The 25,728-nt window shown below is 37.0% G+C and overlaps 2 protein-coding genes across 2 annotated transcripts; one reads left to right on the top strand and one right to left on the bottom strand.

Moving 5' to 3' along the window:
• Positions 1–4,517: 4,517 nt before the first annotated feature.
• On the bottom strand, positions 4,518–7,730 carry LOC149266091 (homeobox-leucine zipper protein MERISTEM L1-like). Its single transcript, XM_089407147.1, has 5 exons — positions 7,547–7,730; positions 6,535–6,975; positions 6,306–6,407; positions 4,628–4,831; positions 4,518–4,526 (listed from the first exon to the last, which is right to left on the bottom strand). The coding sequence occupies exons 1-5, from the start codon at positions 7,610–7,612 to the stop codon at positions 4,518–4,520; spliced, it is 822 nt and encodes a 273-aa protein (XP_089263273.1). The 5' UTR covers positions 7,613–7,730.
• A 6,955-nt stretch (positions 7,731–14,685) lies between these two features.
• Positions 14,686–22,999, top strand: LOC149266092 (disease resistance protein RPV1-like). Its single transcript, XM_089407153.1, has 4 exons — positions 14,686–14,927; positions 21,464–21,542; positions 21,645–22,643; positions 22,712–22,999. The coding sequence occupies exons 1-4, from the start codon at positions 14,686–14,688 to the stop codon at positions 22,997–22,999; spliced, it is 1,608 nt and encodes a 535-aa protein (XP_089263279.1).
• The last annotated feature ends 2,729 nt before the right edge of the window (positions 23,000–25,728 follow it).

The raw sequence follows: 25,728 nt of genomic DNA on the forward strand, positions 1-25,728 counted from the left end.
ATCTTCTAAAGTTAGTTCACATAAAGCAAATAACATCAAAATTCTCATAGATATTAGAAGGCATGATACACCATGATCACAACCCAGCCAACCATACATACTACCATACTAGGCTACCTTTAGCAGTGAAACCAGAGCTATAGCACAGTGAACAATCAGTAAAACCTCCACATTATTACAACTGAATAAATAAAGAATAACAATACTACAATTGAATAAAGCATCAGCAAGAACAATAAACCCTGAATCCACCCATGCTACTCCAATTGAATAAAAACATCAACAATAACAATAAACCCTAAATCCATTCCATTATGGTTGGTTTATATGTCAATAAACCCTGAATCCATCCATTCCTTGATGGTTTATATGTCCCTTTGACTACTGTCACTGGGAAAGATGCATTGGACACAACATAATTGCTCACACTCCCAAGTAAAACTCTGCAGACATGAAAGCCAAACCATCAGAAGAAGACAATACCAAAGTGACTTAGGTGATCACACAGAGAGAGAATACGTTTTGATGAGTCCGAGGCCTCCGCTGTCCATGACTAAGCAGTCCACCTTAATATATTCAATTGCATCATAGATTTTTTCCCTTGGATCACCCCAGTAAACCTTAGTTACAACAGTTTCCTATATAAAACATACATAATTTGTTAGTCTGGCTATGGTCATGAAGAAAAGTCCAGCTTCTGTCTCAAATCTCATTGAGGTTTGCATCCCTTTAACCTTTTAGCCCCTCTTCAGGTATTACAAATTCAAATGAATTGATGTTTGTTTGATGAAATATAAAAAATAAGACACATTCAAGTTTATATCTGGCATTTTATTTCTCCTGATAAACACCTAACGTTTCTTAACAGAATAACCAGGATTTTAATCCCACTGCAGCAGAGTGAGGTACAAATGTTGGAGAATTCCCAAAACAAAAAATACTTGTGTCATTTTGACTTCTTTTGAAGTTGAAAATTCTTCAGAGAAATAATCCCAACAACAATGTTAAGATACACACAATAATCCAAAAATAGGGACATCCAGTTATGCCACTGCAGTAAGATCACCTAAAATATCACATAGAAAACAGCCACAAACCAAAGATCGCCCATGTGGCATGGCACTGAAATCGTTTACAATGTTAGTAACAAAGTGAGGAAGGATACTATGACATTAGCCAGGGACTTGCACACCAAAACCAGTTTCTGGCCTGATAAATCTTTTGTTCACGGATGATATGTTATAAACCATATACATTTCACATTTTGCATACGTATAGAAGTTCAGTTCGGCTAAACTTAACAGAAAGGAAGTATATCTCTAGGTGATAATGACAACTCTTCCATGTTACACTTAAGCTCAGTACCTTGTAAGGATTTTGTGCTAGAGGGTGCAGATTTGTGTAATAGTAGATAAAAATCAACTCTCTAATACCATTTTTAAATATTTCTAATAAATTTTTATATTTCTAAATCAAATTCCATGAATTTGCCAGAATTCTTAATTCCATTGCTAATTTGCAAATAGCTGCACACATATGTTATTGCAGTTTAGGGTGGGATAACTCTGTACACTATTCCAGGTGGGAGAAATCTGTGGATAGATTGATAAAGGAAAAAAAAACCACTTGCTATTCAGAAAAAAATACCAAAAAAATTCGTGAAAATAAATTAATATAAATACATACTGGCCTTGATTTTTTAACCATTAAAAAAAATTAGCATTTATTTTTGTTCAATATAATATAAAATAACAAACAAACATCTTCAATGAAACGAGATTCAAAAGAAGGAAAATGTTGAAATTGAAACTATGTGGCATGTAAGTTGTCTCAAATTTGAATATACAAACTGAAATTAATGAACATCAGTGACATTATTTCGTCAAAGCTCTACTCGTTGGAGCCAATGCACAATATATTCGTTCACAAATTCCAAATACAGTCAAAGGACGCACAATAAACAGACCAAACGCAGAAGATAGTCTTCCACAATTTTCAAGTATTGATATCATTATCTGATTGGATATTCAAAGTAGAAAGATAGACAGATACATTCAAACTATTCACGTTTAGTGCAGATATGTAAAATGCAAAAGGGCAACCCTTACACTACAAGGTGGGTCAGTGCATCTCAAGAACTAAACGAATAAGAAGCAACCCTCGTAGCCACAATAATGACCCACATTCAAACCCTGGAGGCATAAATCCTTGATCTTGTGTATTATTTAGTTGAGTTTGATGACCATGACCACATGTTAAATGACAATGGTGGTGTAAGAAACAGTCTCTTATTCAGTTTGTGAACCCTACCGAGATCATGTGGAGTTGGGTTTCATAAATCTAAAAATGAGAGAAATGAAGACATAAATGGTACAAGAAACAGGTGTCTTATTAAGTTATTCAGGCTGTGGGCTTTACTGCAATAATGCAGAGTTGAGGTTTACAACTCACCATGCATCAAAAAACAAGAGAGAATTAAGGACAAATGGTACAAGAAGCAGGTCTTTTATTCAAGTTGTGGGCTTTACTGCAGTAATGTGGAGTTGGGGTTCCTTTTTACTTACAGATCCAACAATAAAATAAAAAGGAATGAGGGCACGGATGGTACAAGAAATATGCACTTTTTTCAAGTTGTGGGCTTTACTGCAATAATGCAGATTTATGAAAGAACGGTACAAGAAACAGGTCTTTTATTCAGGTTGTGGGCTTTACTGTGATCATGCGAAGTTGGGATTCTTTTTCTCTCACAGAGATATACAAAGGGCAGGAATGAGGACAAGCATGGTACAAAACATTGTTCCTATTTATTCAAGCTATGTACTTTACTTCAATAATGCAGATTCATAAGGTTGTTTAACTTCACTTCAATAATGCAGATTCATATAAGGATGGTATAAGAAACACGTCTCTTAATCAGGTTGTCGGTTCTATTGCAACCATGAGAGTTGGGGTTACGGTTCATGAGCTCCATACCACTAGGTGTCAAGTTTGAATCTAAGTCTGAATCTCACTTGAGAAATCTGAATCCCCTTAGAGGTGAGGTAAGGTGCACTAGTCTATTGCCTATGCCAATGCCAATGGGTCTAGCATGTCTAAAGGTTAAATATACCATCCATGAATGTGGGAAACCATCCTTCCGAAGGGTTTCCTAGCACCATTAAGTTAATGAATTCAAACAAATCAAAGCTAGTGAATTCCAACAAACCTAAATTGATGGAATGAAACAAAACAAAGCTACTGAATTCCAACAAAGCTAGATTGATGGAATGAAATGGAGTGATTCCATGCTTACCTGCGTATTCAGGGGCCAGATAACCAAAAGTACCGACCAGCCTGGTTTCAACAAAAAACTTTCCATTAGGGGCCAGCTTGACCAACTCGAAATCCGAGACCTTGGCCCTCATGTCGTCGCCCAGAAGAATATTAGAGGGCTTCAGATCTCTGTGAATGAAGCTCGTCTGTGCAAGGCTGTGCAAGTACTCAACTCCGTGGGCGACATCGAGGGCAATGGAATGAAATGGAGTGATTCCATGCGTACCTGCGTATTCAGGGGCCAGATAACCAAAAGTGTCGGCCAGCCTGGTTTCAACAGAAAACTTTCCATCAGAGGCCAGCTTGACCAACTCGAAATCCGAGACCTTGGCCCTCATGTCGTCGCCCAAAAGGATATTAGAGGGCTTCAGATCTCTGTGAATGAAGCTCGTCTATGCAAGGCTGTGTAGGTACTCAACTCCGCGTGCGACATCGAGGGCAATGGAATGAAATGGAGTGATTCCATGAGTACCTGCGTATTCAGGGGCAGATAACCAAAAGTGCCGGCGAGCCTGGTTTCAATAGAAAACTTTCCATCGGGGGCTAGCTTGACCAACTCGAAATCCGAGACCTTGGCCCTCATGTCGTTGCCCAGAAGGCTATTAGAGGGCTTCAGATCTCTGTGAATGAAGCTCATCTGTGCAAGGCTGTGCAGGTACTCAACTCCGCGGGCGACATCGAGGGCAATGCTAAGCCTCTGTTTCCATTCTAGCGGTCTCAGCCCGGCCGCCGCCCATTCAAACAGATGCAGACTCAACAGCCCCTGGGGCATATACTCGTACACGAGCATCTTCTCCACGCCGTCGATACAGTACCCAAGGAGACGAAGCCGATGCGCTGCTCAGGCAGTTAAGGTGTTGCAGCGACCTCAACATAATCCAACGACTCAAGATGGCTCAATCGTCTAACATATCATCTAATGGTGCAAAGTAATGACACGTAGGCAGAGAGCAAAGTTGATTTTAGAGGGGAACGCCTTACGGCGTAAATATTTTTGGATGAAAATAGATTCATAGTAATGGAATATAAGGTTGATAGGTAACAAGGTTTACCAGTCGTATCTGCATTTACTTCCATGAGAGCTAGACGTTGGCATTGGTGCTGCAGTGCTGAGAGCCAACGCTAGATCCAAACGCCAATCCGGAGCTGACCACAGAATGATACACGGAGTCCACACCTCTATGGTCATAATCGATGTGCTCTACCTAGGTAACCTGTTATAAACAGTTAATGAGTCAGTCAGCAATGAAAACCTGTAGGCAAGGAACCATGGATATTAATTCGATAACATGGAATAATTGTTATGAGCAATTACATTTGAACAATTGCCAGAGAGGTCTTGAATTATTAATCCCGATGGTTGCCTCTTGCAATTCACCGGAATTGAGTTCTCCACTAAACTGTCTGCAGAAACATCTACGACGGTCCATACTACTGCACCAAGCTGCTGGCAGAACCTTAAGAAATACAATTCTCTAAGCGGACCAAGCGGTGAGAGAGCATGGAGCTCCATATACATCTGTTATGACATTCAGTATATCTAATGAGATTCTACCTTCTGCATCGATAAAGAAATATGTATAATTCGCTTCACAAATAAACTATTCTAGAGACCATTACTAAGCTTTAGAAAAGTAAAAATATTTAAATTTCTAATTCAAAGCTAAAGCGTTTTTAATCTAAAATCCTGGACTTAAATAATGAGAAAATACTTGATTTTCCAATTCAAAGTTAAAATGTTTTTAATCTAATATCCTTGAATTAAATAATTGTTGGGTATTTTTCTTTTTAAATGGGGAAAATACCAAAAACCAAATATTCAAACACACAGAGGTAATGCTCTGTTTTTACTTTACTCCAGGATCTTTTGTGCACAGGAAGACTCAAAAAAAAAATTCACAGAGAAAACAGAGTAATTCACCACCATTAAAACTTTCTATTCATTAAAAATTGATACAAAGATTTACCACTGTAAAATCCTTTTTATATTCACTGCTGTGAAAAATAACTTACTGTTGTAACAAACGTTTACATGAGCTTACTGCTGTAAAACAAAATTCACACAGGCTTACAAAATTTCACGCTCCACCATTTCCTTTATGCAAAACCACACATGGTTTTTGCTATTCCTCTGTTTTACAATTCCTTACAAAACATTACCAAATACATTTGTGCACTGCTGTGCATTCACCCTCTGGTTCTTCACATTTTTCACACTGCTGTGTATGAAATACAACACATGGTTTTCGCTTCACCACTCTAATTTTACTCTACTGTGAACTCACACTAAAACCTCCCGTGTGCCATACATAAAAAACACAAGTCAACACAGTAATAAATTACATCACCTATCCCATACAGAATTTATGTAATAAGTACATTCGCCCATACCTTCTCATAAAAAAAACTTACCAACTCTATGTAAAACTTTAATATTCTACCTACCACTATGACATTTCATCAAGACGTATGGTCAATCAAAACTTAGATTTACTCCACGCAACATTTAATATTTGCCGTCGGGTGAATTTCAAACATTATGCGATTTGGTTTTGGGAAGCCATCGGGTCCACTCCATCGCATCGCAACTTTACTCATGTCAAAGACTTCAACTCTATGACATTGCCGATAGCGATGTGCCGATGCGATATCGGCGATCGCTCATCGCAAACACAAGAGCTTCCTCATAACTCCTTCACTTTGACTTTGCCGATGCGATATCGATGTTCGCTTATCGCAAAACACAAAGGCTCCTTTATAATGCCTTCACTTCATTTTGCCGATATGCCGACTTGCCGATATGCGATATCGGCCATTTCATTTCGACTTTGCCGATACGCCCGGATTATTGTCCTTAGGCTGCCGCATGCCTCAGCTGTCGCACAGTTGAAATTATACTTTCAACAATAATGAGGCCTAATCTGATTAGGTATTTTAGAGCATTTCACTTCCCTCTGTAATAATACTCAGATCTGAATAAAAGATTAACATACCAGTTGGAGTTTGCCGTTCATGGTATCCCCTACACCATCGCATAAGACCTCCAAGGTCGTGGCTCTGGAAACAATTGATGCGAACATTTCCGAATAACGGTTCTGAATTGTATACGAAAGTTCAGTTAGTTAGTTCAACCGTGTATAGAGTAGCAGTAGTTAGAAATCGATCAAGTAGGCAAGAAGATGAAATGGTGGTGGTACAATCAGTGGTTGTTTGCTTACATACCGAATTCATAAGTATCTCCACCAGATCCATGCTATTCATAAGCACGGTGGCAACACCTCTGCTTCCCTCAGTTCGGTATCCCAGCGGTTTCGGACCATTGGCCGTCGGGAATTGGCGAAAATATTCATCATGGTTGAGCGTTTCCTTTATCCCATCGTGAGGAATTTTGATCCAGAAAGGTTGTTGCATTCCAGCCATTCTGATGAGTTCATTCATGGATGCCACGGCTAGTTCTTTTGCGGATGATTTGTCGATCCCACTTGGACTTGATCCGTGTCGGCCTGCACCATCGACAGTGGAAAGCCCGTCCAGGGAATTGAAAGCAGGATTTACACGATTGATGACACCAGCACTACCAGTTGCCAGGCTCAGAGAAGTATCGTGTACAGGGGAAAGTGATGCTCCAGGCAGATTTTCTACAATCGCAGCAACTCTCTGCAACTGCACAATCGGGAAAAGAAACATACGATTATTTCTGTCAGAAAATAATATTCTATAACCCACCAACACAGTATAATTATTTTAAGAATTTAATATTTGATAGAACGCTTCCATGAATGTCAAATTGGGCCACTTACAAACCAAAAATCAACACCACGGTCTTTCAATCATATAGTTAGTAATTACAAATCGTTAAAAACGGTCATAAACATATAGCCCACTTCCGACAAGAAAAATCATTCCAAAACCAGTTGGGAGAAGGCAGTTTTCCACAATCTCTGAGTTTTCTGCTTACCAATTCGTGCATTAGCAGGATTAATTTCATTTCAGTAGAAAGAAAAACAAATAATTACTACTGAAAGGAAGAACTAAATGACAAATATAAGTTTAAAAATCCTAGCTTAACTTCAAACCAATACCCTGAAACAAAAAATAAGGGTTTGCTTAGTTTTAATAAATGTATGAAACCGTTTCGAACATGAAATGCACCGATTTCATTTGGAAAATTCCCTTCAATATTAATTTCTCAGAGTTAAAGCTAAACTATGTTTAAATGGCAGTGGAAGCAAACCTCATGTTTTAATCTGATGTTCTCCAACCGCAGTTCTTGGTCTTCCAAAGACATCTCCGTGAGCATCGCAGGTCCTCCACAATGGCAACAGCTACAGTTCGTCAATCGTCATTGCTTCTTTAATTAAACGATTTTCCATTAGAAGTCTTTCATCGGGCAACATCCAGGGCAATGCTAAGCCTCTGTTTCCATTCTAGCGGCCTCAGCCTAGCCGCCGCCCATTCAAACAGATGCAGACTCAGCAGCCCCTGGGGCATATACTCGTACACGAGCATCTTCTCCCCGCCGTCGATACAGTACCCAAGGAGACGAAGCGGATGCGCTGCTCAGGCAGTTAAGGTGTTGCAGCGACCTCAACATAATCCAACGAATCAAGATGGCTCAATCGTCTAACATATCATCCAAGGGTGAAAAGTAATGACACGTAGGCAGAGAGCAAAGTTGATTTCAGAGGGGAACGCCTTACGGCGTAAATATAGTGAATTGTGTTTTAAGAAATAAAAAACATTCAGTGAATCGTGTTTCATTATAAATAGGTTCTACATGGTAGCTACTCCCTGCCGCTTAGTTTAAACATAGCTGAATAAAGTAAAAAACAAGATTTAGTTTTAGTATGTGACATATTGATAAACTTATAATATGTATATCATCTATAATGGTTTTGAGAAGTTGTCTAAAAGGTTTTCAACTATTTATAAAAAATAGATGTAAATTAGTCATTTATGATTTAAAAGTCTCTCGGTTATTCATTGTTGTCAATATTTAATTATATATGAATATGGTTGTCCATGATAACCGTGGAGGAGCATTGTGTCCATGGTTAACCATTGTTGAGGTGGTTTAAGGATGGATGAATATGGTTGTGTTATTGCCCATGATTGACCATGATTGAGTTTATTTGACCATGGTTAATTATGGTCAACCATGGTTGATTATGGATGAACATGGTTGGCCATGGGTGACTATGGGCTAATGTGGTTGAGTATAGTTGTTAATGTTTAACTATAGACAAATATGGTTGACAATATTGACTATAGTTGATAATGGTTGAACATTGTTGAGTTTGATTGACCATTATTGAGGTGGATTGACCATTGTATTGTTTGACCATTATTGGGCTTGTTTGACAATCGGTGCCGACATGTAACTATAGATGTATATGGTTGACCATGTTGACTGACGTTGATTGTGTTTCTCATGTGAACCATGAATAACCATGGTTGAATATGATTGAACTTGTTAACCATGTTATACTATAGTTATGACCCCATTGATTTATGCTACATAAACCTCATCAATAAAAGTAGAATTGATTATGTTAAGATTTTGAAAAAATCTTTATTTTTATGCAAAATAGAACCTAATAAAACTTTAAATTTAATTATATTAAATTTAAAAATATTAAAAGTTATATTAATATAGCTTTAACACAATAAAAATAAACAATATTATATTATATTAAAAATATATTATTAAAATAAGTTATTAAAATTATATAATTACATTAATTATTATTATATTAATTATTATTATTAAGTCTTTTTTTCATGAAAATATCATTATTAAATTATTATAATATTATGATTGTTAAAAATATATTTTATAATAAAAAAATAGATGATTAGAATTATATTAAAAATTATTTTGTAAAATTTAAATTATTTAATTGTTGAAACTACATTATCAAACATATTTATGAATTTTGTATATGATTTACCAAAATATAAAAATATGTGACACATTAAAATGTGTGGACTACAATCGCAACGATGTGTACTTTCGTAGGGTTAAGCAATAAATGGAGACATGCTTGCTTAGGAAGCCACCTTGAATGAAATACAACATAAATTTATTGATGAAATACAAGATACATTTATTTTTTTGGTATATTTTTTTATTAAATTTGTTCAAAGTAATTGTTGGAATTGTAAGTTTTAATTGCATCATCTACACTAGTATAGTGCTTCAAAAATGTCTTAGAGTATTGAGTATATTTATGTATTTAGAAATTTATTTTAAATAATAAAAAATCATAATCTCTACCAAAATTGTATCTTCAATTTTGAGTAAAAAAATCAAAACATTAAATAATTAAACAACTTTTTAAAAATTATGTTAAATTAATTAAATAAATTATTAAACACTATAATAATTAATTATACTGAATTATTATTTATTATAATTATTTTATAGTGATACTGTTTCACTTTTTACATTTTGATTCGTTTTCTTAAAATTAGCTAACATATTTTTTCCATCTGAATTTTTAATTATTTAAAATATATTTTTAACTACTTAAATAAATTCAGCTATCATTTAAATAAATGACTGTAATTAAAAAAAAATTTAAAACTCTTAAAATATATACATTTTATAATTTAAATTTATGGTATCACAAAATATCTCGCAAATTTCAAACATAAATAACCCATGCACGTTAGTCCTTTTCTTTGTTGGCGTAGTGACACACAATTCAAGAGCCACTAATTCGCTGAATTATCCTCGCAATTTGATGTACTCAGCTTCATTAATTTTTTTCAAATCACGGTGATGATTAAGGCTTGAGACTATTTTTTTAAGTATAAAATAGTCCTTTTTTCGTATAAAATAGTTGCTCTTCTCCATATACAGAAGCATATCAAGAATGCCTACACTCCATTGCTGTAAATAACACCAATGCCGCCATCCTAAAAATCGACCTTCAGCGGGCATTCGATGTCATCGACTGGGCATTCCTTCAATGTCTTCTCGCCAAGATTGGGCTTTTTCCTGTAGTCATTCGCTGGATTATGGGATGTATTGATAACGTTAACTATGCTATCCTGGTCAATGGACAGCCTTCACATTTTTTCAAGGCTGAGAGGGGCCTTCGACAAGGCTGCCCCTTGTCCCCCCTCCTCTTTATTCTTGCAATCGACGCCATGAGCCTCCACATCAATCGCGCGGTGGCCTTGAAACAATTTACTCCTATTAAAATCTGCAAGAACATCAAGATGTCCCACAGAGTCTTCGTGGACGACGTTCTCATCTTTGCTATGCTCTCTATGGCCACCTAGATTTGCATCAAGTCCATCCTGGATCGTTTTCACAAGGCAACGAGAATGGCCATGAACAAAGCAAAGTCATTTCTATACTATAATGATGCTGATGACCTCCTTATCCCCCAGATTTCTCAGATCTTCGACATTACACATTTGCCGCTTTCAGAGGTCATAAAGTATCTTGGGTTCAGATTGAAGTGTCGCTCCTACAAGTCGGAGGATTGGCGCTGGATCGTTGACCGCTTCCACAAGAAGCTTGCCGATTGGAGCTTCTGCACCCTCTCCTTGGGAGGCAGGGTGGTCCTTGTTAAATCTGTCCTCACTCAGCTCTCTGTCTTCTGGGGACATCTCTTCCTTCTCCCGCCATGCATTATACTTTCTATAAACAGAATTATTTCCTGTTTCATTTGGGGCGCGAAAGCTGAACGCTATAAAATCCATCTTTCCAAGCTCGACTCTCTCTGTACCGAAAAACTATGACGGATGGGGCATTCTGAATATTAAAATTTTTGGCACAGCACTAATCTGCAAATCATTGTGGAGGGGTATTTATGGATCCAACCTTTGGAGTGATATCGTCAGGCAGAAATACCTTAAAGGCAGGGGAATTGATTACTGGTTCAGGTTCGACTCTATTGGCACCAAACGAGGCTCTGCTATCTGGTCAAGTTTTCGAAGGATCCAACGATATTTCCTCAGCAATCTGAAATGGAATATCCACACAGGCAGCAAGATTTACACTGGGCTAGACTCCTTTGTTGGCTTCAAGGGAACTATGCAGTTTCCCCCACCTCTACTTTTCTTCCTTCGAAGATCGGGCTTATATACATGGGATCGAATCATAAAGGAATGGGATGGCCCCCAGCCTGTGCTCCGGGACGCTGATGATATCAACCTCCCTCTCGACCTCATCCCCCTCTGGTCTGACCTCTCAAACTCTCTCCAGCGGGGTGGTCTTCTGCGCTCCAACGTTGCTGATCATCTTACATGGTCTCTCCCTTTCTTTGCTCCACATGCTATTGTAAAAGATATATATGCAGATCTCATTTCAGTTTGTGCTCCTGCATCGCGGCGCTTTCCAGTCTTCTGGTGGAAGATTCGTTGCCCCCTCAAGATTATTTTGTTCTCCTAGCTGGTGCTTTTCAACAAGAACCTAACCTGGGACACCTTGAGGCGGCGGTCTTGGCATGGCCCCAGTAGATGTGCTCTCTGCAAGATGGACGAGGAAACAAATTTTCATCTCTTCTTCAAGTGCTCTGTTGCCCAACACATCTGGTATGTCCTTGCAAATTATTTCTCTTTTCAACACCTATGTTTTATCTCTGTGGATGCAGCCTTTACCTGGTGGGGGCGTCAAAGATCCCTCCGCCCCATTCTCCCCATTACCATCTGGTCTCTATGGCGGTGGCGAAATCGGTTAATTTTTGAAGACTCCACACTCTCTGCAGATTTTGTCCTGCAATCTGTCTCCGCTCTGTTCTCCCCGGACAACTGATCCGTCTCCATGGGGTCTGCTTTTTCCATCTCCTGACATAGGTGCACGTATACAGGTTAAGTCATATGGGCGATTTTTCTATCAGATGTTTCTCAGAGATGTTTTTAAGATTCTGCCTATAGTTCTGAAACTGTTTCATGCAAGCTGCTCATGAAAGTTGATACATGTTGTTTTTGTGTCATAAGGCGCTCCTTCAGATCTCCTAATCATTTTGTCTGTATATCTCCTCAATATAATATAAAGATTTTCTTTCTAGAAAAATTGTTTAATTAATTTGTCATTTTTTTGGGGCAATTTAATACGATTTATTGACTTATTTGATTGCATGACTTATTACTCTTGGATAAGATGCCATGGTGCATTATATTAAAATGAATTAATTATTTATGATGATTGAGTTTTTATTAAGGTATAAAGGCATTAAACACTGCACGTTGTTAGGTTTGTGGTGAATCATTAAATTTTTCCAAAGATGGATAGTTATTAAAAATTGTAATTTTTTTAAATGGATAGTAATTAAAAATTTAATAAAATAAGATTTTATGAAATGATTATAAGTATATCATTAGGATTGTAAAGGTTTATTAAATTAGGTAATTAATAATAATATGTTTAATTCAATAACTCATTAAATTAAAGAAAAGTAAATTAAATTATTTTTTAAAAATATTAAATTTTAATTTGTAATGTTTAACTATAAAAAAATTTGTAATTTTTTGGTCAAACCCAAATTAATATAGGTTTGACCAAAAACTCAATGTAATATCTTTGTTTATGACCGGAATAATAAGAATGAACATCCATGAATAACATTTTTAAGTAACATTGAATTTATTGCTTGCTTAACCATTGTTTCTTGCATTATTGCCTATATGATGAAAGAAAAATAAAATTCAATTTACAATTTACTATTTACTATTTAAATAAGGGCTACATAATAGCTAGTCCATGCCACTTAGTTTAAACATAGCTAAATTAAAGTAGAAAACAATAAAAATACAAAAATTTTAAATTTTAAAATGTTATTAATGTGAAAGATTGGTATCTACATAATGGATTACAAAAGCCTTAGATCTAATGTTATAATTAAATTAATTTTAAACTGTAATTAAATGCATCATTAAATTTTGTAAATTAACATTATTTGTATTGCAACATAGAAATAATTATTAATAGTTTAAATTTGGTTTTTTATAGTTTTTGGATATGGTCTTATGAAAATCTTATTATTAGACTTGGGTATAGAGGTGTTATCATAAATTTGTATTATACTTTGGTTTGTGAATATGAGAACTTTTATATTTATTCATATTACAAACCTCTTATTATTTTGAATATCATTCATTCATTAATAGTGTAAAATCTATCATATATGTTCCCACAAAAACCTAAGTGACCTCTACCCCTTGAAAATATAACGTAAAAATAAAAATATATCTCTCACATTCCATTCATAAATATTTTAAAATTACATTTGTGATTTTATATAATCATTTAAAATTATATATGTAATTTTAAATAAGATATTTTTTATTAGATTATATTAATTAGTCATCATTTTTATAAATAAGAATATAAAATGACTATACTCATTAGTAATAATTTTATCACCTTCCCAAAACAAATTGTATCATAAATAACCATCTTATACTTTGATGTGATCTATGTACTTCTCCTTAATTAATAGAAGTAATGGGCACATTAATAGAGGCAAAGAGCAATAACATGTTCAATTTGATAGCCAATCAAATTGAACATAAATAAATTAAATTATTTTTAAGAAATCATATATGTCAATGTGTAATGTTATACTTGCAATTTTTTTTATCAAACACAAATTAATATAGATTTGACTAAAAACCATTGCAATATCCAACTAGCCAAACTAATAAAATAATATAAGATAAAAACTACCCGGTAACAATGTTCCATTATAAACCAAGAAAAATCAACATTAAATTTGTTTATTATAAAACCTCTAACACATATCCACATTCCGTCGTTTCCCATGACAAAAGTGAAAGGTAGGTTTGGATAAGGAGTTGTGATGGTGGAACTTTTAAATATTTTGAATATTTCAATCAAGAAACCTCCTGGAATGTTCCAACCAAGAAACTTGTGCTGATCCCCACCTTACTACTGTTTTTTTCGGGTTATAAAATAACATTACAACACTAGTTGAGATACAACGTTTGGCCAAAAGGAGCGAGCCGTTGGCTACAACGTCTTGCTTCTAGTTTTCAGCTATTCGTCTTATTCATTGTCTCAGCCTATCAGTCCATCCATTCATCCCAATGGAAAACCTACGCACAACACCGCAACAGAAGCACAATGCTTCATCGTCTTCTGCCTCAACCTCTTGTCCCCGATATGATGTTTTCATCAATCATCAGGGGCCCGATGTTAAAAACACCTTCGTTAGCCATCTCGACAAGCACCTTCGTGAACATGGATTGTGGCCGTTTCTTGACAGGCCTGAACTGTAGGCCGGACACAACATCAAGTCTTAAATCGAAGCCGCTATTCGAGTGGCTTCTGTCCACGTTGCAATTTTCTCTCCGACTTATGGGGAATCGACATGGTGCCTCAATGAACTAGTTCTTATGGTCAAGTCGGGGGCTCCCATTGTTCCAATATTTTTTAATGTCGAGCCTTCGGAGGTAAAGTGGAATGACAAAAAAGAAGTATATGCTGAAGCCCTGAAAAAACTCGAGCAAAAGACAAGCAGCGACCCTCAAACTAATGGAGAGAAGCCACGCCATGACTCCGCTATCATTCAAGGCTGGAGAGCCGCTCTTTCTCATGTCGCAAATCTGAAAGGTTGTGAATTGAAGGCCTTTAATGGGTAAGAAATTTTAACTATTTCGTGTCTGTTTTATTTATTTTTTATTCGTATTAATATATAAAAATAGTACAAATTCACGTTTCTCTTCCATCTTCTTATGAAACTTCTACATCAATCTATTTGGTATCAATTTATTTTCCCTTTATGATTATTCTATTACATTTTCCTGGTAATAAAACTTCATAAAAAAACAACAAAAAAAAACGAGTCTTAATGTTTTGACATAAATATGTCAATGCTTCTAGCTATCCTAGATTTCTCCCTTTTGCTTCTATGAGTAGTTTATACTACCAACGTTAATCAAGTGTCCTTGTCCATAAGCAGTAAAAGTAAAATTTATCTGTTGGTTTCATCATTTTTTTTGGACAACAGAGCAGCTATCCAATTTTGTTCTCTCTCAATTAGATTGAATTTAACCGCTTGAAAGGTACTCACAAGGACCAGAATGCTGCATATTCAATTTTTGAGAATAGAGGGACTGAAACCTGTGTTCTTCTTCACCGACAACCATTGATATTTCTTTTCATCTTCACAACCATTTCACCACTTTGAATAAACTATGCCTTACTCTTTAGTTGTCCTCCTCCTCACCAAAAATGGAATTGATGACTATAACAGCTCCACATTCACACCTCCTCCCTTTACATGCTCCCTCAAAGAAACGCACAGAATAGTTGTAAATGTGTTAGAAAACCTGCACAGATGAATCTAGCTAGTAAAGGTTGAACACACAGCTTTGCAGAGCAAAAAAACTAAAAGAAAATCGAAAGAAGAAAAGAATGATTCATTAGAAAATAAGTTACAATGCTCATGATATAGCATTACTGGGTGAAGATCCCAAGGTAATGCGCCATAGTGGTCATCAATGAGAAGACTCAACACCTAGAACAGGTTCTGGAGAGAACTAGCCAGTTGCAGAGTGAAAGAAGGAGCAAATCAGGGAGTAAATCATGCAGAAGAACTAACCAGTTGCAGAGTTAAAGAAGGAGCAAATCAAGGAGTAAATCATGCAGAAGAACTAACCAGTTGCGGAGTTAAAGAATGAGTAAATCATGTAGAAGGAATCTTGCATGTAGTCCCATGCTCTAACTAAGAGTCCGCATGTAGGTGTGTAGTAGTTCCAACACCCCCCCTGAACACCACTATGAGGAAAAATAGAAAATGGGCCCTGGAAACTAAGGCCAAAGGTCACCCAAAATACAGTGCAACTTGTACTAAAATTGAGGAAAGAGGGAAAACCTCATGGGAAAACCCCCCCCTCAAAATACAATGTAATCAAAAGAAAAGAGGAAGAAAAGATAGTTGCTAAGCAACTGTGTCCTTCACACCAAGACGATTGCGCAAAGAGCGAAACTTCTGCTCAGTGAATGTCTTGGTGAAGATGTCTGCAGTCTGTTCTGCTGAAGGACAGAACTGCAAATCAATGACCTGATCATGTACTAAGTATCTGATGTAGTGCATATGGATCTCTATGTGCTTCGTCTGCTGCCACTGTACTAGATCCCTGCAAAATTTGAGAGTGCTCTGGTTGTCACACCAGATGACAATGGGCTGGTGGAACTGGATGCCCAACTCAGTGAGGAAGTTTTGTAGCCACAGAGCCTGAATGGTGATGTTGACTACTCCTCTGTACTTGGCCTCAGCTGAAGAGAGAGAAATAGTAGCCTGCTTCTTGCTCGACCAACAGATAGGGCCAGATCCTAGACTAAGTGAATATCCAGAGGTGGACTTGCGATTAATGTTGTCTCCCACCCAATCAGAATCTGTGAAGCCAAGGAGATTCAATGCAGTGCCTGCTACATAGTGAATCCCGAAGGTGATGGTGCCCTGCACATATTGGAGGATGCGCTTGGCAGCATTCCAGTGTAGCTCATGCGCTCCTGCATGTATATGGAAACTTCCCCTACTGCATATGAGAGATTTGGTCTAGAGTGGGTGAGGTACAATAAGCTCCCCACTAGCTGTCGATAGAGAGTGCTGTCAACTAATGGAGTGTCACCTCCATCCTCGAGGCGGACCCCAGACAGAAAAGGAGTTAGTGTTGGCTTGCAGCCAGTGATGCGAAATCTCTCGAGGAGATCCCGTGCATACTCAGCCTGAGAGAGTTTGATGCCTGTGGCATCCTGGATGATCTCAAGACCAAGAAAGAAGTGTAATGGACCCATGTCCATCATCAAGAACCTATCATGCAAGGCCCTCTTCACTGTAGCAATGGTTGAAGCCAAGCTACCGGTGACTAGGAGATCATCCACATACAAAACTAAGATAAGAAGAGAATCATGTGTCTTGAGCATGTAAACATTTGGATCAGATTTACATCTTTCAAAGTTTTGTGATAAGAGAAAAGAATCCATCTTTTCATACCAAGCTCTTGGGGCCTGCTTAAGGCCATAGAGAGATTTCTTCAATCTGAAAACCAAAGATGAATCCTGAATGAAACTATGTGGCTGCTCCCTGTAGATCTTCTCAAATAGGTCTCCGTGAAGAAAGGAATTATTCACATCCATCTGATGTACTTCCCACCCCTGGGCAACCGCAATGGCAAGTGTAAGGCATATGGAATCCATCTTTGCTACTGGAGCAAAGGTCTCGTCATAATCAATGTCATGCACTTGTTGGAAGCCTTTGGCTACTAGCCTTGCTTTCCGTCTGGTGATTTTCCCATTTGCAGCACTCTTGGTCTTGTAGACCCATGCTTCATCGTCTTCTACCTCTAGCTCTTGTCCCCGATATGATGTTTTCATCAATCATATCAACACACCTTCGTTAGCCATCTCGACAAGCGCCTTCGTGAACATGGATTGTGGCCGTTTCTTGATCGGCCTGAACTGTAGGCCAGACACAACATCAAGTCTCAAATCGAAGTTGCTATTCGAGTGGCTTCTGTCCACGTTGCAATTTTCTCTCCGACTTATGGGGAATCGACATGGTGCCTTAATGAACTAGTTCTTATGGTCAAGTCGGGGGCTCCCATTGTTCCAATATTTTTTAATGTCGAGCCTTCAGAGGTCAGGTGGAATGACAATAAAGGAGTATATGCTGAAGCCCTGAAAAAACTCAAGCAGAAGACAAGCAGTGACCCTCAAACTAATGGAGAGAAGCCACGCCATGACTCCACTATCATTCAAGGCCGGAGAGATGCTCTTTCTCATGTCGCAAATCTGAAAGGTTGCGAATTGAAGGCCTTTAATGGGGAAGAAATTTTAACTATTTCGTGTTCGTTTTATTTATTTTTTATTCATATTAATATATAAAAATAGTACAAATTCATGTTTCTCTTCCATCTTCTTATGAAACTTCCTACATCAATCTATTTGGTATCAATTTATTTTCCCTTTATGATTATTCTATTACATTTTCCTGGTAATAAAACTTCACAAAAAAAAAAAACAAAAAAAAATGAGTCTTAATTTTTTGACATAAATCTTTCAATGCTTCTAGCTATCCTAGATTTCTCCCTTTTGCTTCTATGAGTAGTTTATACTACCAGCGTTAATCAAGTGTCCTTGTTCATAAGCAGTGAAAGTAAAATTTATCTGTTGGTTTCATCATTTTTTTTGGGACAACAAAGCAGCTATCCAATTTTGTTCTCTCTCAATTAGATTGAAGTTAACCGCTTGAAAGGTACTCACAAGGAGCAGAATGCTGCATATTCAATTTTTGAGAATAGAGGGACTGAAACCTGTGTTCTTCTTCACCCAATCTATGATATTTTTTTTACATCTTCACAACCATTGATATTTTTTTGCATCTTCACAACTATTTCACCACTTTGAATACATTATGCCTTACTCTTTAGTTGTCCTCCTCCTCACCAAAAATGGCATTGATGACTATAACAGCTCCACATTCACACCTCCTCCCTTTACATGCTCCCCAAAGAAACGCACAGAATAGCTACCCCATATATCTTTGTGTTTAATAATCCTCACTCCTTTGTTCCTCTTACTCGGATCCATCTCCTCATATATTGATATAATCTTGTATATCTTTGTGTTGGATAATCCTCACTCCTTTGTTCCTTTTATTCGGACCCATCTCCTCATATATTGATATAATCTTGTTGATGTCATTTGGAACCTACCCAACTTTCTGATATAAGCTTGTTGCTGTTATTATTAATTTTATTCAAATCACGGTGATGATTAAACGTGAGACTATTTTTTAGGTGTAGAATAGTCATTTTTTCGTATAAAATAGTTGCTCTTCTCCCTATAGGGGCATATTGTTTAATTAATTTGTCAATTTTTGGGCAATTTAATAGGATTTATTGACTTATTTGATTGCATGACTTATTACTCTTGGATAAGATGCCATGGTGCATTATATTAAAATGAATTAATTATTTATGATGATTGAGTTTTTATTATGGTATAAAGGCATTAAACACTTCACGTTGTTAGGTTTGTGGTGAATCATCAATTTTTTTTTTCAAGGATTGATAGTTATTAAAAATTGTAATAGAATAAGATTTTATGAATGATTATAAGTAAATTATTAGGATGGTAAAGGTTTATTAAATTAGGTAATTACTAATAAAATGTTTAATTTAACAACTAATTAAATTAAAGAAAAGTAAATTAAATTATTTTTTAAAAATAATAAATTCCAATTTGTAATGTAAAAATTTTGCACTTTTTTATATAATTTCCCATTTCAACACATTTTATGGTGTTGATCTTATAGAAATATACATGCGTCTCTAAGCTTAGATACATATTCCTCCTATTCCTATTTGTGCATGACCGTCAAGCCTAAATCTATCGCCCCTCTCCAAGAATTACCATCAATGTTATCGTATTATGCTATAGAAATCTGGTGTAATGTATGAATGCCCTTACTGTGAATGAAATTCAAAAGCTAAGCCGATAAGGTATGACCTCAGATCATTCCCACCATAGCATCCAAACCGATCATAATCGTGGCACCGTCTCCAATTTCCCATCAAATAAAACTCATCATACAAGGAAGTAAATTCATCATGCATCACCAAATATATGAGTTTTTTGTTTTATTCCTAGCCCTAAGTGTTATCCTAGACTTAAAACAATTATCAAACATGTATTTATCTTTCATGATGAGAGACCACATACCTTGACTTGTAGTAGCCCTCAACATATTCTTAATAATAAGAGCTTTATTAAAACTATATATATTTATAATGCCCCGCCCTCCTTCCTCTATGGGCCTCCTATTGCCTCCCACTTTATCAAATGGTAATTTCCCTTTTTCTATACCCATCCCATAGAAAACGACCCATAATAGCCTTCTTCCTATGAATAATTTGCTTCGGCAAGAGATATAAATACATCCAATATACTACAATGTTCTGCAATACCACTTTCAACATGATCAATCTGCCCCCCATGAATAACTACCTATGTTTCCAACCTTCCAGTTTTCTCTCAAACCTATTAATCATCCACTCCCAATATTAAATGAAGTATCCATTTGATTTAATTTTGTAACCAAGATAATTAAACCCTTTGTCAATATGTTTAACCGGGATCCCAAATAAAATTCTGATTTTTGTTTCCACTTCTTCATCTATATTATCATTTATCAACAGAGACTTACCACCATTCATATTTATACCTATAGTTGAAATAAATTTGAAAGGGTCCTGTGAATTCCATTTTGTCACTGAAGTCTCCCCCGAAAAGAAGACTGCCAATAAACATCATATAGGTGAACCACTGATGTCTGGACACCTTGGTCCCGGAAATATATCCTTTCCCTTTAGACTCCCTCATCTTCCAGCTAAGATAATCAATAACTATCAGGAAGAGAAAGGGTGAGAGGGCACATCCCTAACTTAGCCCTCTTTGAGCATTAAAAAATCGCCTTGGCAAACCGTTGATAATGATCATGAAGTTTGTAGATTGAATGCAAAACATGATCCAAATAATGAGTATTTTTGACATACCTTATTTTATCAGAACCATTTTTAGGAAATACCAGTCAATACAGTCATAGGCCTTAGACAGGTCTACCTTAATCATTCAGACTCTCATTTTCCAGGACTTGATAGAATGCATCAGTTCCTAAGCAATACCAACAACGTCTTGAATTTATATGCACTCTAGAAACCCAAACTTTTCCTTGGAAATGAACCTCGACAAAATAGATTTAATTCTACATGCAATCAGTTTGGAAATCAACTTATTGAATTACACACAGAAATCGGCCTATAGTCCATAAATGTTTCCAGCTGCTCCTTTTTGCGGATCAAAACGATGAATGTCGCATTAACAGCCCCGGGATATATCCCTTATTTCATGTCCATTTTATTTGCTTGATTGATATTTGATATTAATTAAATTTGATTAAGTGAAGGACCTTGAAGGTACCTTGAATCAGTGACAGACCTGCGGTATTGAGTATATCCTATTACATGTTACCAAATTTGGGGATTTTCCATGTCACAAGTTTTGGGGATTTTCTGATGTTTCCACCATGTGGTTTTTCAGAATAAATCATAGTGCATATGTGTTGTTGTTAGATGTGTGATTGTTATCCTTATTCCTTTATCAAAGCTTCATATTTACCCAGGCGTTTCTCATTGGTTATTCATCTAGGAATGAGCAGGAGCTCCTGGATGAAGTTGTGCGAAACGTATTGAAAAAAGTTCAAAAAACACCACTATTTGTGGCCAAATATCCAACTGGTTTAGATGATAAGCTACAAGACTTTAAAAGTACAATGTTGTCACAGTAGGGGCAGGAGCATGACGTCCAGGCCAATGTTGTGGGAATTGTAGGTGTTGGCGATATTCGGAAAACCACTTTGGTGAAATCGATCTTCAACCGTAGATGCTCTGAGTATGATGGATCCTCTTTTTTATCTGATGTTAGTGAAATTGCAGCTAGAAAATATCTGGTTGATTTGAAAATGAAGCTCATTAAGGACTTGACACACACGAATATTAAAATTGAGATTGTGGACCAAGGTGTGATAATCCTTAAACGTTACCTAGCTTGTTGTAATGCAGTGATAGTTTTAGATAATGTAGAGAAGGTCGATCAATTGGATGCATTCTTACCAATTAGGGATGTTCTTACTTCCAATAGCTTGATACTAGTTACCTCTCGAGAAAATCATGCTCTCCTATGCTCAGAAATAGCAGATTCATCAATTTATAAGCTCACGGGGATGAATAGAGAACACTTCCAAGAGTTGTTATGCTCCTATGCCTTCAATCGGCCACATCCACCACCAGCATTTATAGATCTGGCGGAACGGTTTGTTTGGGCCTGTGATGGATTGTCGTTGTCATTGAAAGTGACTGGGGCTCTTCTTTGTGGAAGAGATGACACATATTGGAAGGAGTTATTGGATAAACTTCACAAGATACCACCCGCTGACATACAAGAATTGCTGAAAATTAGTTATAATTCACTCGACCAAGAGAACCAACAAATTTTCTTAGATATGGCCTGGTTTTCTATAGGAGAAGATATGGATACAACAAAAAGAATATGGGGAGTGGTGGGGCTTTCAAATTTAGAGAGCAAGTGTCTTCTCGAACTGGCCAATGAAAATCGGATAAAAATGCATGATCACTTTAGAGATATGGGAAGATATACCACGGAAAGATCAATGCCCCGTCGTCTTTGCTGCGACGCGACCAACAATAACAATATTGATAAGTTATTTGAAGAGTCATCGTGGTCTATAAGTGATTCAAACATTCCTCTTTGGTTTGAAATTTTTAAAGTTGTTTTGTTCAACGCAAAGATCTGTGTCCTGGATATTATCTATCTTTTATTTTTATGATTGAATAGGTCACAACTGAAGTTCGTGGGATTTCAACGGTTCATCGTGTACATGGTTTCCGTTATCAATTCGATGTCTCTTCAGAAATGTCATGGTACAAAAGGTGTAGTGAGGAGCTATTGGGAAACTGCAAGCGGGCACTGTTCAATATAGATCGTTACCATGGTTTGCGAATTCTTGCAAGTGAAGATTGTTATGTAGAAGCTATATTGAGGAGGGTGTGGTCACCACATCTCATATGGCTCCGCTGGTATAAATGCCCCTATTCTTCCTATAAATCAGTTGCGGCAGAGTAGGCAAGGTCAACTTCTATTGTGGAAAGGTAAATCTTTAGGTTACAACAAGGATATCGCAACCACACAGGGACTTCATTAAACACAGAAAATATGTCACGGCAAAATAGAGTAAAACAAATGAGGGTTGCAGAAATTTACTTGTGAAGGTTTAAGACCACATCGCAACATAACATACTTTTGATTATAATATAAAACATAGGAAAATACATTGGCGTGATAAATTGGAGGCTGCTGCTCCAAGTAAAACACAAAAGACTTACTGTGATTTACGCTTCACTAGGTTGCGGAGTAAACTTCTGTAAACTTCCGTAAAACTGGTTTTCACGCGCCCACCAAAATTTCCTCCACAATTTTCTCCTCACTACCTCACAAACTCTCGCTCCCTAACTTTCCCAACATGCCCAACATTACAAATGAATTTTACTTGCATATTTATCTTAACATACAAATTTGACATTAATTACATGACAGAGAAAATATTTAATACGCAACATGGGCGACTTTACTTAGCAAAATGGTTTTCTAAACTGGCAGGTGTTGTGGAGTGTGGGCAACAGTCACGGAATGAATGTTTTCCCATATCTAATTAATAAACTTCATTAAATGCTTTAACCTCTGTGATGTGTTGCGGAATGGTCCGCTTTGAACTTCTGTTCTGACTTTTGTCATTTTGCCTGCAAACAAAATCACAACCATGTAGTGGTTGACTGGGAAAACATGATGGTTTCCAGTGTGTTTAAGGTAGTGGTTGGGATTATTATTTCCAACACTCCCCCTTAATCGAAACTGCCACCATTAACAATTCCCAGACAATCTCGGAGATAAACAATTTTTTCACGTGCCAATGGCTTTGTGAAAATATCAGCAAACTATTCCTGTGACCTGTAGTGCTACAACACAATTTCATCATTGTTAATCATCTCTCTAATAAAATGATATTTAGCATCAATATGCTTGGTCCTCTTGTGAAAGACCAAATTCTTTGACAATGCAATTGCGGATGTGTTATCGCAAAAAATAGTTGTCGCTCCCTCTTCGTCGTGAAGGGAGATCCCTCAACATCCTTCTCATCCAAACTGCCTGACACGCTGTTGCTGTTGCAGTGACATATTCAACTTCTGTTGTTGACAATGAAACTATTGATTTCTTTTTGGAAGCCCATGAAATGGCTCTAGATCCCAAATGAAAAACATAACCCGAAGTGCTCTTTCTGTCATCGACACTTCCTGCCCAATCACTGTCAGTGTAACCAACCAACCTAAAATCACCTGTTGCAGTGTACAAAACGCCATATTGTTTTGTCCCATTGACATACCTTATAATTCTTTTCGCTGCTTGCCAATGTGTCTCCTTGGGTGTCTCCATGAACCTCGACACCAAACTCACTGCATACATTATATCCGGTCTAGTGGCGGTCAAATACATCAAGCTGCCTATCATGCTCTTGTATAATGTCGGATTAACATTTTTGTTGCAATCTTCTTTGCTCAAATTCAACTCCATGACAGTTGGAGTTGGTGCGGGCTTGCTGTTCTGCATCTTAAACCTCTCCAAAATGTCTACCACGTACTTTTCTTGAGAGATAAAAATGCCACTTTTTGTTTGCTTCACTTCTATGCCCAAAAAATACCTTAAGAACCCCAATTCAGTCATTTCAAATTCATTCTTCATGACTTGTTTGAAATTAGCAATGAGAAAATCATCACTGCCTGTAAAATTTAAATCATCTACATATAAGACAACAATGAAAATCTTACCATCATTCTCTTTGATGTAGAGAGTAGGCTCACTGTCACATTTGTCGAAACCATTGTCCAACATGTAGGCATCTATCTTTCTGTACCATGCACGCGGTGCTTGCTTCAGCCCGTAAAGAGCTTTCCTCAACTGATACACTTTGTCTTCTTGGCCTTCTACATCATAACCAGGCAATTTCCCAACATACACTTCCTCTTTTAGCACTCCATTCAAGAACGCTAACTTTACATCCATTTGATACACTTTCCATTTATGTTGCGCGGCAATTGCCACAACTGTACGCACCGTCTCCATCCTCGCGACTGGTGTGAACATTTCCTCATAATCCCTTCCATGTTGCTGCTTGTATCCTTTGACAACTAGCCTTGTTTTGTGCCTTTCAATATTTCCATAGTGTTGCTTTTGGTGTTTGTTATAGACATATTTGGGCACTGCAACCCCAATCACATATGTCCATAAACCAAGGGCTTCTAAATCCCTAAAAGTGTTGTTTCATACCCTAAAGGAACAAGGTCAGCTGATTACATCATCTCCCAGAAGTTATCCATGAAAAACTACTCAAAATTGGTCAAAACAGGACCATACAGACTGCTCCATGCATAGGGTGCAATGCATCTCACCTATTACACACGGGGGGTGCGATGCATATCGGAAAACCCTTCTGTAGGGTGCGATGAGCGAGAGCAGACAAATGGCAGAAGTAGTTTGCTAGGTGGAAACTCAGAGAATCTTCTAGAAACTGCTCATATGACACTTACCTCTTTGAATTCACCCAGGGATGAGTAAGAGATCTGAAATCTCCAAGTGGAACTAAGGACTATCAGTGAAATGACACTAATCAAAATCCCGGAAGCTAACTCACTCTCCTGAAAACATCTATATATGGATCCCTCATCCAAGAGATCCAGAGGCTGGAATTTTGTATTTTGTAAGTGTTGTTGGTTTCTCTGTGCAACATTGTATTGTTGGGT

Source organism: Pinus tabuliformis, chromosome 6, assembly GCF_031772625.1.
Source record: "Pinus tabuliformis cultivar Carrire ecotype Pingquan chromosome 6, CPIR1, whole genome shotgun sequence".
Taxonomy (NCBI): Eukaryota; Viridiplantae; Streptophyta; class Pinopsida; order Pinales; family Pinaceae; genus Pinus; species Pinus tabuliformis.